The 11549-nt window shown below is 38.0% G+C and overlaps 1 protein-coding gene across 1 annotated transcript; it reads left to right on the plus strand.

Annotated features, from left to right (window-relative positions):
* Window positions 1–89: 89 nt before the first annotated feature.
* LOC128862792 (trypsin-1) lies at window positions 90–7887 on the plus strand. The gene is made up of 4 exons (XM_054101531.1): window positions 90–626; window positions 5664–5869; window positions 7155–7189; window positions 7260–7887. Exons 1-4 carry the CDS (start codon window positions 545–547, stop codon window positions 7813–7815), a joined length of 879 nt encoding a protein of 292 aa, XP_053957506.1. The 5' UTR covers window positions 90–544; the 3' UTR covers window positions 7816–7887.
* Window positions 7888–11549: the final 3662 nt, after the last annotated feature.

Genomic DNA, 11549 nt, shown 5'->3' on the forward strand with positions numbered 1-11549 from the left:
ACTATTGTGGATCTATTGACGCAACGCTTATTGTTAAGTGCTTTAATTTTCACTTGTAAAAACTAGTTAGTTTATCTGAGCCATATCTGCGCCATATCAGCTCCTTTAAAGCTTTGTCAACACCGTACGATCGCGCACAGAGTAACCCCTCGTCATTATGTCTGCGCTTCTGTCTTGTTGGCCTAATTTCAATTTGCAGAAGCAACAAAATGGTTTAACAATGTAATTCGAGTCAAGTACTGCTTGTTGAAATTAATCTATAATGTGTGTGTGTGCGTGTGTGTTTAGATAACTCACTAATGCATAAGGCTATAAAACCGTGGGCGGTCAAGATTGTTGCGTCCAACAATAGCAAAAAAAAAGAAAACAAATACGGTTTGATATAAATGCGATCTAGATTTGTTGGGTGGTTGTTGGCGCTTATGCGCTATAAAAGCGGTAAGGCTTTTCAGCATAGTGCCCAGTTTTTCTTCGATATCCGTGCAGAAGTATTGGCGTGTGTGGAGAGAATTCTCGATTTCGTTTTTATATAGTAAAGGAAAACATGATGAGCAGAACTACGTCATATTTATTAGCTGTCACGTCTTTGGTTATATGTGGATTAACACAGGAAGTGCGTGCTGGAGGTGTGTTGGACATCTATTTTCCTTTGTTAAGTGACATTAAATTTACGCATGAAAAGGTTTTGGGGAGATTGTGAGCCGTTTTTTTAAATACAGTGTTCCATCTTTTTTCTATTGCCGTACTGAAATTAGTCCAGCAGTATTGTTTTTGTTAACGGAGAAATTAAAAGTGCGAAGGAGTGGCTTTAGTAAACCTCTCTTTTTACAGTGATCCAAAATTTATATGGAATTTTTTCTTAATAAAAGTGTTTTCACAAGAATTAAGCCAATAGGTGGCAACACTGTTCAAAATCACGGTTAAATTACAGTGTTGATAAAATTATTTTAAATTATATTTGAATTTAAATTTTCCTATGAAGATAAGGTGGCAACCTTGCTCAAAATTACACTCAATTAAAACATTTTAAGTTTTTTTCCATCAAGTCAGGATTTTATAAATTTCGTAAATTGTTACTTAATTAAAATTTTTGTATTACTAAAAATTGATTTAAAAATGTTATTATGAAATTTTAAAATAATTAAAAATATGTTTAATTACTTTTAAATTAAAAAAAAACACTTTTTTAAATTTTAATACCCAACATTTTATTAATAATTATAAAGTCGTATTTAATTAAAATTTTTGTATTAAAAAATGTTGGCAACCCTATTAAAAATTATACTCCTATTAAAGCCTATTGAACTATTTTTCAAAATATATCTACATATATAACAAAATTGGTTTTCAAGTAGTTGTCAGCCAGTTAGTACTGGTTAGTTAGTTAGCCCTGTTAAAAATTGTACTTAAATTAAAGTTTTTTTAATTATCTTTCAGTGGATACAGAAAAATTAAGTTCAAAAACGGTTGTTTTATATTTTAAGTAAATTTTAATTTTTGGTACTAACAAAACTTGACAATCCTCTTAAAACAAGGGTCTCTTTAAATATTGTTTTTTTCATATTTTAAAATTGTTGGCTCTGTTTAAAATCTTAGTTCAATTATAGAGTTTTTAAGCACCATTGGTTGATAAAATTATTGTTAGTTGCATGCAAATTAAAATTTTCTTATTAACATAAGGTGGCAACCTTCCCCAAAATTAGACTCATTTAAAACTTCTTCGTTTGTTCCCCATAAAGTCATGCTTTTATAATTTCCTTAAATTGCTTTTCAATTAAAATATTTTCATGAAAAAAATGTTGGTAACCCTATTCAAAATCATACCCCGAATAAAAGTTTTTGAGCTATTTTTCAATGGCGAATTTCTATCAACATAGCAATTTTTTTTAAATTAATTAGTATTAAAAAATGTTGGCAACCCTGTTCAATTTTTTTTTTACTACAATTAAAGCGTTTTTAACTATCTTCCAGTGCATATAGTAAAAAAATAAGTTTAAAAACAATTTTTTAGTTGGCAACCCTATTCACAATCATACTCCGAATAAAACTTTTTGAGTTATTTTTCAAAGTCAAATTTCTATCAACATAGCAAATTTTTTTTCAATTAATTAGTATTAAAAAATGTTGGCAACCCTGTTAAATTTTTTTCACTACAATTAAAGCGTTTTTAACTATCTTCTAATCCACATAGTAAAAAAATAAGTTTAAAAACAATTTTTTAGATGTTAAGTTAATTTTAATTTTTGGTATTGACAAAAATTGGAAATCCTTTTGAAACAAGGGCCACTTAGAAGTCTTTTTTTTATATTTTAAAAGTGTTTGTTATCAACAAAAGTTGTTACCGCTGGTCAAAATTGTACTCCAATTAAATTTGTTTTTGGAATACTTTACATTGGCCAACCATAATTAAATATTATTTTTTAACTTTTTAAAGTTATTTTTTGCGTTTTTAGTTAGCTTTAGTTTGTTGAATGTTGCCTAATCTGCTAGCAGGTTAAATACTTTTTTATATATACCAATTATTATTATTATTATTAGAAGGCCATTACGCACTGCGACCAGAGTTGATCTATTGTGAAAGGCCTATTTTGTAACCCTAGAGTTTTAGGCTTTTTAGAAATTTTAGCACAGTTTTGGGTTTGTTGTTCCAAAGATTGCATGGAGATACTACGATACCACCAAGGTGGTGAAGTCTTTGTCTGCCCAACGCAGGACATTCACAAAGCACATGTTCTGAGCTTTCTATGTCCATTTCGCAAAAGCGGCAGACATTGGTCTCGGATAGACCAATATTATTTAGATGATACCTCAGGCTGCAATGACCTGTAAGGTATCCGGTTAAAAGACGCAGATCTACTCTGTTTAGTGAGAGAAGTTTGTCAGATATTCCTTTGTTGGGACTTAGGAATAGTTTAGCTTGACGCTGGCCGGCACAGTTTAGCCAGTGTGCGGCAAGTTTTCTCTCTTCCCATTTCCTAAGGAATTCATTTATGTGGCCTTTTGTTAGTCCACAGAAAGGCTCAGGACCAGTAAGTTGCATATTTGCTCCTTGTTTTGCAAGGTCATCAGCCATTTCATTTCCCACATGTCCTTCATGTCCCGGAATCCAACATAGTGTTACTGTGTTGAGGTTTCCTAACGTATTGTATTTAGAAGGTTTAGGCAATCATTTACCAATTTAGAGGTGATAGTTGTTGATAGAAGGGCTTTTAGAGCCGCTTGGCTATCTGAAAGTATGTAGATGTGAGTACCTCTCATTTTCCTTCTAAGGCATTCTCTCACACATATTTCAATGGCATGTATTTCTGCCTGGAATATAGTTGGGTAGGATCCCATCGGAATCGATTTTTTGAATTTGGGCCCATTGATTCCTGCCCCTGTTCTACCATTTTCCAATTTGGATCCATCAGTAAACCATAGCTGGGAGCCAGGTTTGGAAGTGATAGAGTTAGTTCTCCAGTCTGTTCGTTCATTGATTATAACTTGGAAGTTCCTGAAGAGTATTGGTTTGGGTGATAGTATATCATCCCTATGAAGAATGGGACTATGTAGGAAGTCTTCTAAGATCTTTAAATGTCCTTTCATATCCCCACTTTTAAGTTCAGATATACCTTTTAGTCTTAAGGCACTCGAGCGAGCTTCCCTTTCAATTAGAATTGGAAGCGGTGGTATGTTCAGGAGCACACCCAATGCATCCGTGGGACACGTTTTCATAGCCCCTGTAATACCAACACATACCAGGCGATGCAGTTTGCTTAATTCGTTTGCCGCCTTTCTTTGCTTGACCTTGGGCCACCATGCTAATGATGCATAAGTGACTATGGGTTTTACAACTGTGGTGAATGTCCAGAAGGTCATTCTAGGGCTTAGTCCCCATGTCTTGCCAAAAAGCCTTGTACAGGCAAAGAATGCCCTTGTGGCTTTTGAAGTAACTCTCTCAATATGGGAGTTCCACGTAAGCGTTTTGTCAAGACTAACGCCAAGATAGTTCGCTTCTGTGGAGAGTTCAAGTGTTGTTCTATTAAGGGTCGGACATTTGAGATTTATGTTCCTTCTCCTAGTAAACGGTACAAGAGTTGTTTTGGATGGGTTGATGGAGAGCCCTTTTTCCGTGCACCATTTGTTTATTATTGTAAGGGCTTGCTGCATGCGATCCGAAATGGTTTCCTCATGCCAGCCTAATACATAAACTACTAGGTCATCAGCGTAACCCTGAGTGTGAAATCCTAGGTTATTCAGTTTGTGATATACCAATTAAATGATATCGTTTTTAAACTTTTTTTAATTAAAAAAGTTTTTCCAAAAAAAATTATATGGCGACAATATTTAGGATTATAGTAGTTCTGGATTAAAATTTTCTTAGCCGTAGCAAAAGATCACTAACTTATACACATACTAGGGTCGTCAGCTCGGGCTGATGCATTGAACATAAACAGCTATTCAAGAAAACGAATATCCATCTATCGGCTCGCGGCCTACTAGCGGCTTCCATATAATTTCCCTTCCTTCGTCATTGCAAGACTAATTCCGGTTGACATTTTGGCAAAAGAAATGAAGACAGTATAAAGGGATTGCAGCAGAAGAAAGGCGTCGTTCGATTGCCCACTGGCAAGACCGGTTAAACAGATCACCGAAGGGTAGATGGACACATGAGTTAATACCCACCCGGTTAGAAAGTAACCATGTGGAAACCAAATACTACCTAACTCAATTCCTTTCCTATTTAGAAAATACTTCCTTAGATTTGGTCGCGACAGTTCTCGAATTGTTCAATCTGCATTGAGAAGGAAGAAGATGTTGATCACGTCTAGTTCCAATTCCCATGCTATGCTCCCGAAATCTTTAAAATCTTAAAAGGAGAAAATATTGTAGACTTTATGCTGAAGTCAGCTGATAATTGCAAAGGAATCTGTGGAAATGCATGCATATTGATTATTATTTTGAAGGTTTGTTAACCAAAGAAACTTTACGGCTAAAGTACGCCATAAAGCCTTTTCGACTCACTGAAAAAATATACGATTTTATTGTAGGCGAATTACAAGAGGTGTTGGATAACCTTAGAAATAAAATTGATTGATGAATGATGATATTGAAACTCGAATAAGGTACCACTTCAAAAAACTACAGCTCACCGCAAATACCGCCAGAACTTTTAACATTTGATCTACTAAATGGCGTGATGAACCGTACGACCCTCATCAAAGACAGCGAGCAATTTTTCTGACAAAAACGCAGCGGTTGTAGCTGTGGAAGCACTCAACTGTTTATTTTCGATTCGGTTAAAGAATTACGCATAGAAAAGTGAAATCATAAGGAAGCTCAATTTCCCTAGTAAATATCTATATCTTTCCATCTGAGGCACGACCATAAACTATGAACAGGAAATCTTCAAACCCAGCTTCCCATTGCTGCAGTTCTGGTTCTGTATATAGTATAAAGACGGTTGGTTCGCAAAATAGGTGAAGATCTGGAATTTATCTACCCAACTAAAAAAATGCCATTAAATCATTTTTTTGAGTCCATGATGTGGCGAACTCATAAGGTGTAATATAGATGAATAGTAGTAATCAGGCAGTTTAGCATACGTTTTTGATACTCCAGTATTCCGTATTAATACAGAATCAACTAACCACCAATCGTTTTTTTTTATCTATATCTTCTAGCCTGCATTATTCCACAACCATTGAGGGGACAAACAGTCAATATGGTACGTGTGGATGATGATGCTTTACCCTCCGATGTAGTCTTACCCCGACCACGGCTTGACGGACGTATTGTTGGCGGTTACGAAGTGAACATTACAGATGCGCCACATCAGATTTCTCTGCAGACAAGTGGTGGGCACATATGTGGAGGCTCTATTATAGCGGTAAGTCATCATATCTGTAAGAATTTTTGTTTTTGCACGTTTTATTATTCGATATAATTGAGATGCTAAAAAGGCTAGGAATGATACATTTTCAAAGGCGTGTTAGTGGAAAAATGATCAAAAATTGATATTACCACATCATCTGACGTTCCTCACAGTAACTGCTGCTATGTGGATATACTACCAGACTATCGTAGAGCTTTACAGGTCAATATCCATATTCATATCCAGGGCTGCTTAACTCCAGCTGATCATAGACATGTTTCCGGAAATGACGATTCAAACTAACGTAGGAAAGTTGCTGTGAGCGAACTCAATAGGAAGAATTCAAATAAACAATAGTTTAGTTTTCCTTTGACGAAGAATACTCAAAGAGCTTCCACCCGCTAATGGAACAACCTTTGCAAGAGCAGAGTATCGAGCACACTTTGGCCGGAATTTTCAATGAAAAAGTAGAGGATTAACAAAAGCGAATATTCACTTCTCACGAGAAAGCTCAAAGGAAACTTGACTATGGCTATGATTCTAGCAGGATCACATTTGTTTGCGAATAACCAACTTCTTTAAAACCTCTCTTCAGATTTATAAGCAGCTACTTCTTGAAGGGCACTAAGACAGTATCTCTTCTCTCTCCGAGGAATGTCTCTGTTGAAGAGCTTGCGGTAATTTTCTTTTTTTGTTGGGACAACTAGCAAGTACAGCACTCAGACAACATTAAGTCCATTGTACTGCACTCGGGTTCCCTTTCTAATTTTCTTTAAATCTACCCGGCCCCCGAAGAAATCTGAGTAGATCTTGTGACACCAAGGAGCCAAGCTTCTTAACATATCAGTGTCAAAGACCTCAGGCTGATTCGAGCGAGCGCGGGGTAGACGTATTGTGTGGTCCGCCATCTCATCCTCCCATCCACATGCTGGGCAGAGTGAACTGCCCGTCATCAGTCCAATCAGCTGCCTACAGTCCCTTCTGCTTAATGATAGGAGGATCTGCGACAGTCGGTCGGACATGACCAGTAACATCAGTTTTGTCCATCTGCACCCTTTCAGCCTACCAAACTCGTTTGTGGATTGAAGTAACCCGTTTGCTAACCGTGGCTTTGTTGGCTGCAGAAAGGAGTGGCAGAACGAGCTCTGGGCCAATGATTACTAAAACAAAGCGATGCTTGAGAAATGTGTAGGGTAATATTCGAGAGCCATCTTTATAGAGCAACTCGTCTAATCTAAATTATTTTAATTACAATTACTTAGCTTACTTTAATGAAACTCTACTTTTCTCTTCTTCTTAGCCCCGCTGGGTGCTCACAGCCGCTCATTGCACTGAGTAAGTTGCCACCAACTTTCCATTATTTCAAATTTTAAAACCAAATTCTTATTCCTCTTCATATTTTCAGTGGGAAAAATGCCCAACAACTAAAGGTGCGCATTGGCTCCTCGGAAGCCTCCAGTGGTGGGCAATTGCTACGTGTCAAAGAGATTGTTCAACATGAAAAGTTCAATTTCTCCAATGTGGACTATGATTTTTCGTTGCTGCGTCTTGAAAAAGAAATTCAATTTTCGGAGAATAAAAAGTCGGTTAAGTTACCTGAAGAGAGTAACGAATTCATGGATGGCGATATTTGTTATGTGACCGGTTGGGGTAATACGCAAAATGCGAGCGAATCACGTCAGTGGTTGCGACAAGCCGAGGTGCCACTTTTCAATCAAGATCTCTGCTCCGAGAAGTACAAAAAATTTGGCGGTGTTACTGAGCGTATGATTTGCGCCGGTTATCTGGAAGGTGGTAAAGATGCCTGCCAGGGCGATTCAGGTGGTCCGCTAATTAGCAAAGATGGTGTGCTGGTGGGTGTGGTGTCGTGGGGTTATGGCTGCGCCAAACCCGATTATCCTGGTGTGTATTCTCGTGTCCAATACGCGCGCGAGTGGGTGCGACAACATAGTGGAGCGTAGCTTGTTTATGGCAAGGGCATATGCATTCTAAATCATTTCAAAGAGAGGATTTAGTTTAATTGTTATGATTAATTTGCTCAAAATAAAAATTTCTATAATTTTACTTGAAGTGAAATCATTAATTGAATAGGTGTTTGGTCAATCTTCTCCTCTAATTTGTGGCATTATGATAAAAATGGTAGCATCTATAGATAATCCATCCTCTGAACAGCAGATCGTTTTTATGAGCGGCTTTTCAATGGCTGAAATGCACCTCAGAGACCCGACTTAAAGGCCCGATCCAATGCTTACAAGCTCCGCTGAATTTTTTCAGTAGCTGAGAAGAAGGCTAGAAGCCGCTCCCCGGCTCTCCATACTAATGCCTTACAGGACTATCGGTGATTTGGACGCCAGAGCGATGAAAAGTTAAAGTCTGTTCAACACTTCCTGTGCAGAATGCCTAGCACTTTGAATAATGAGCTTCAGATTTCTGGGACATCACTTCTTTGAGGATCTGGATAATTGGAGACGGCTTAAGCTCTTATAGGAATTGTACTGGGAAAGTCTTTGTTGGGCATCACAATGAGTCACCAACTCAAATCTTTTTAAAATCATCCCGTCTGCACTGTTCATAAAAAAGTGTACTCCGGAAATTGATTCAATTGCCCTAGGGGAGATAATTCTGAGTAGTATATACTTATACATTCACGAGATATTCTTAATACCTACTCAGCTTTTGACATTGGCATTGAAACCACGCACCGCCTTACTTTCTCTAGTACGATTATGTCAGGAGCCGCCAACACTTTGCAAGCCAGCTGTACTTTGTGTGGTTGGGCAAAGAGTTGTGTCATTACAATGAGCATACATACATACATATATTGTTAGTGGAATACACCATTAAATTCCTCTTAGTTATAAATTTTTAATTGCCATTTTTGTTTACTACTTACGACTGTATGTACTCAGTTGATTTCGGAATTTTACGAGTACATTAAGCAATGAAATTTACAATAAACAATAAGGCAGGTTGGTAGGCAGATGCAAGTGGCGGTCGATCTTTAAACCAACTCACTTAGACCGCTGCCGATCCATTGCGCTACCACAGCAGTAGTCCACCTGCTATGCCTCGTTAAACTATTTCGTTTTAAGAGCAAACCCACTGATCTGGCTGACATTTATATTCCTAAAGTCAACAGTATCATTCAAGAACGATGAGCCAAAGTGTCTAAACCTATTGGCATGCCACGCGAGATAGTGACAAAGAGGATGTTTAACAGAGTCTTCCTCCTCCTCATTCTTGCAGCTGATTGTCGAAATAAGGTATATTTAAGCATCTCGACCTAGGAGACAGTGATTGTCTGCGATCAAATCAACTAACATAGAGACGTTTTGCGTTGACCTATTGAGTAGCGCCTTTAAACGCCTAACGTCCCATTCTGGCCAAATTTTTTTCGTAGCGCTACATGTCAGACTATCCACCCAGCTCGTGTTGGCTGAAGTGACAATGCAACTTGTACCACGCAGTTTGTAGGTTGAGGGCGGTATGTCTTCAATCTTCATATCAAGAGGGACGCGAGTAGTAGTGCCCTCTCCCTCTAATTCGCCCCTCCCTCTAATTCTCCACTCTTACAATTCTCTAGTATAGTATGTCACTATGCCCTAGCATCAAATGGATGCGGAAATATTTCTTCGTCTTGTTAAATGATGCTCGGCATTCGTAAGCAATGGTGGAATTAGTGAAAACCCCACCAAGAGATTTAATCGCCGCTTGCCTATCAGAATAAATATAGATTTATCTAAAGGTAGTTAAATTTTTGCCTAACAAACAGCTACCTCATTTATGACTAGAATTTCTGCCTGAAATACGCTACACTGATTAGGAAGACGAGCCGAAACGCTTACTTTTGGCTTCTTGCAGTAGATGCCGAAGCAGTTTTCCCGACCAGTTATACTTGTATTGTCAAAACGGTCGCCGTAGCCGAATGGAATTCAGAGAGAACGTAGGTTCAAATCTCGGCGAAACACCAAAATTAAGAAAAAGTTGTTTCTAATAACGGTCGCCCCTCGGCAGGCAATTGCAAACCTCCGAGCGTATTTCTGCCATGAAAAAGCTCCTCATAAAAAATATCTGCCGTTCGGAGTCGGCTTGAAAGTGTAGGTCCCTCCATTTGTGGAACAACATCAAGACGCACGCCACAAATAGGAGGAGGAGCTCGGCCAAACACCCAAAAAGGGTGTACGCGCCAATTACATATATATGTATGTATATTGTCAATCCACTCTCCTCTAGCTGAAATTCTAGTACTAAATAACCTATTCAAATATGGTTCACCTAAGCAAAAATCAACGAGATTTGTTGGACCCATACCGTGTGATATTACCGAATATTCAACATCTAAATCGCGTCATTGATTAGTTGCGGCAAGCCGAGCAGTAGTGTTACCAGCATTCTGTTTAGCAACAAAGTCTAGTCCAGTCCAGGCCAGATAAGAAGAAAATAATATTCAGAGCACCAGAAGGTGTGCTTCTAAGAGCGCTGCTGATACATATAAGCGCCATAAGTTGAACTTTCAGAAGCCTGTTTCTAAGCGTAGTCTTGTCGAGAACCGTTCACAAGACTATAATCCCGAAAATGAGGATAGGTCTGATAAAGGTCCTATACAGCCAGTGAGTTAAGCAATAAAATATGTGCTTAAAATAAAATAAATGATCATTTTACAAAACAAATGTTCAGCAACCTCAATAATATCACAGGCACCTTCTGCCAAGATAGATATCGTTAGTCTTAGCGCCAAAAGAGTACCCTCTTGACTTTTGTTTTCGAGGGTAGTTGCATTTGGCTTGCAGTAGCAGCTACCCTGCAGCAGGGCTGTATTCTAAAAGTAGAGGTGGAATGAAAAGGCGAACTTACTTATGGGAATAAGTGCTATCTTTTGTAAATTATGTGTGAGAATCTGTGGAAAGCTTTAAAGTTTAAAGCATATCAAAAACTGGTAACTAAGCAGGTAATGAGCTTTTAAATTTACATTTTACTTAACTTGTTTATTAGTGGAAATATTCATAAATGCAATTCATTAGACGGTTAAACAGTCAATCAAACTGCGCTGGGGCTATACTTTTTTTTTCAGATTTGTTGAAAATAGCGATTGTGCTATCTCATCTATGACTAATATTCACTATGGAATAATGTCGATTTATTGTTTACGAAGAAAAATGCCAGTAATTTTTATATAAAGGGTGTTTTTTTTAGAGGTTAGGTTTTCAAGATGAAATAAAACGTATGTAATTTAATGTTATGGCCAATAATTTAGCTTTATTATAAAGATAAGGGTTTGCCATTATGTTTTAAAAATGATTTCGGGCAAGTGGCCGCCGCGGCTGGCTCGAATAAATTCCAGCCGAGAGGCCCAATTTTCGACCACTTTTTGCAGCAATTGGGGCCGTATGTCAGCAATAACGCGCCGAATATTCTCTTCCAAGACGTCAATCGTCTCGGGCTTATCTGCGTAGACAAGCGACTTCACATAGCCCCACAAGAAATAGTCCAGCGGTGTTATATCGCACGATCTTGGAGGCCACGCCACAGGTCCACGGCGCGAGATAATGCGCTCACCAAAAGTTTCCTTCAATAAATCGATTGTTGCGTTGGCTGTATGGCATGTAGCGCCGTCTTGTTGGAACCAAAGGTCGTCCACATCAACATCGTCCAATTCAGGCACGAAAAAGTCATTAATCATGGCTCTATAGCGCTC

This window comes from Anastrepha ludens, chromosome 5, assembly GCF_028408465.1.
Source record: "Anastrepha ludens isolate Willacy chromosome 5, idAnaLude1.1, whole genome shotgun sequence".
Classification (NCBI taxonomy): domain Eukaryota; kingdom Metazoa; phylum Arthropoda; class Insecta; order Diptera; family Tephritidae; genus Anastrepha; species Anastrepha ludens.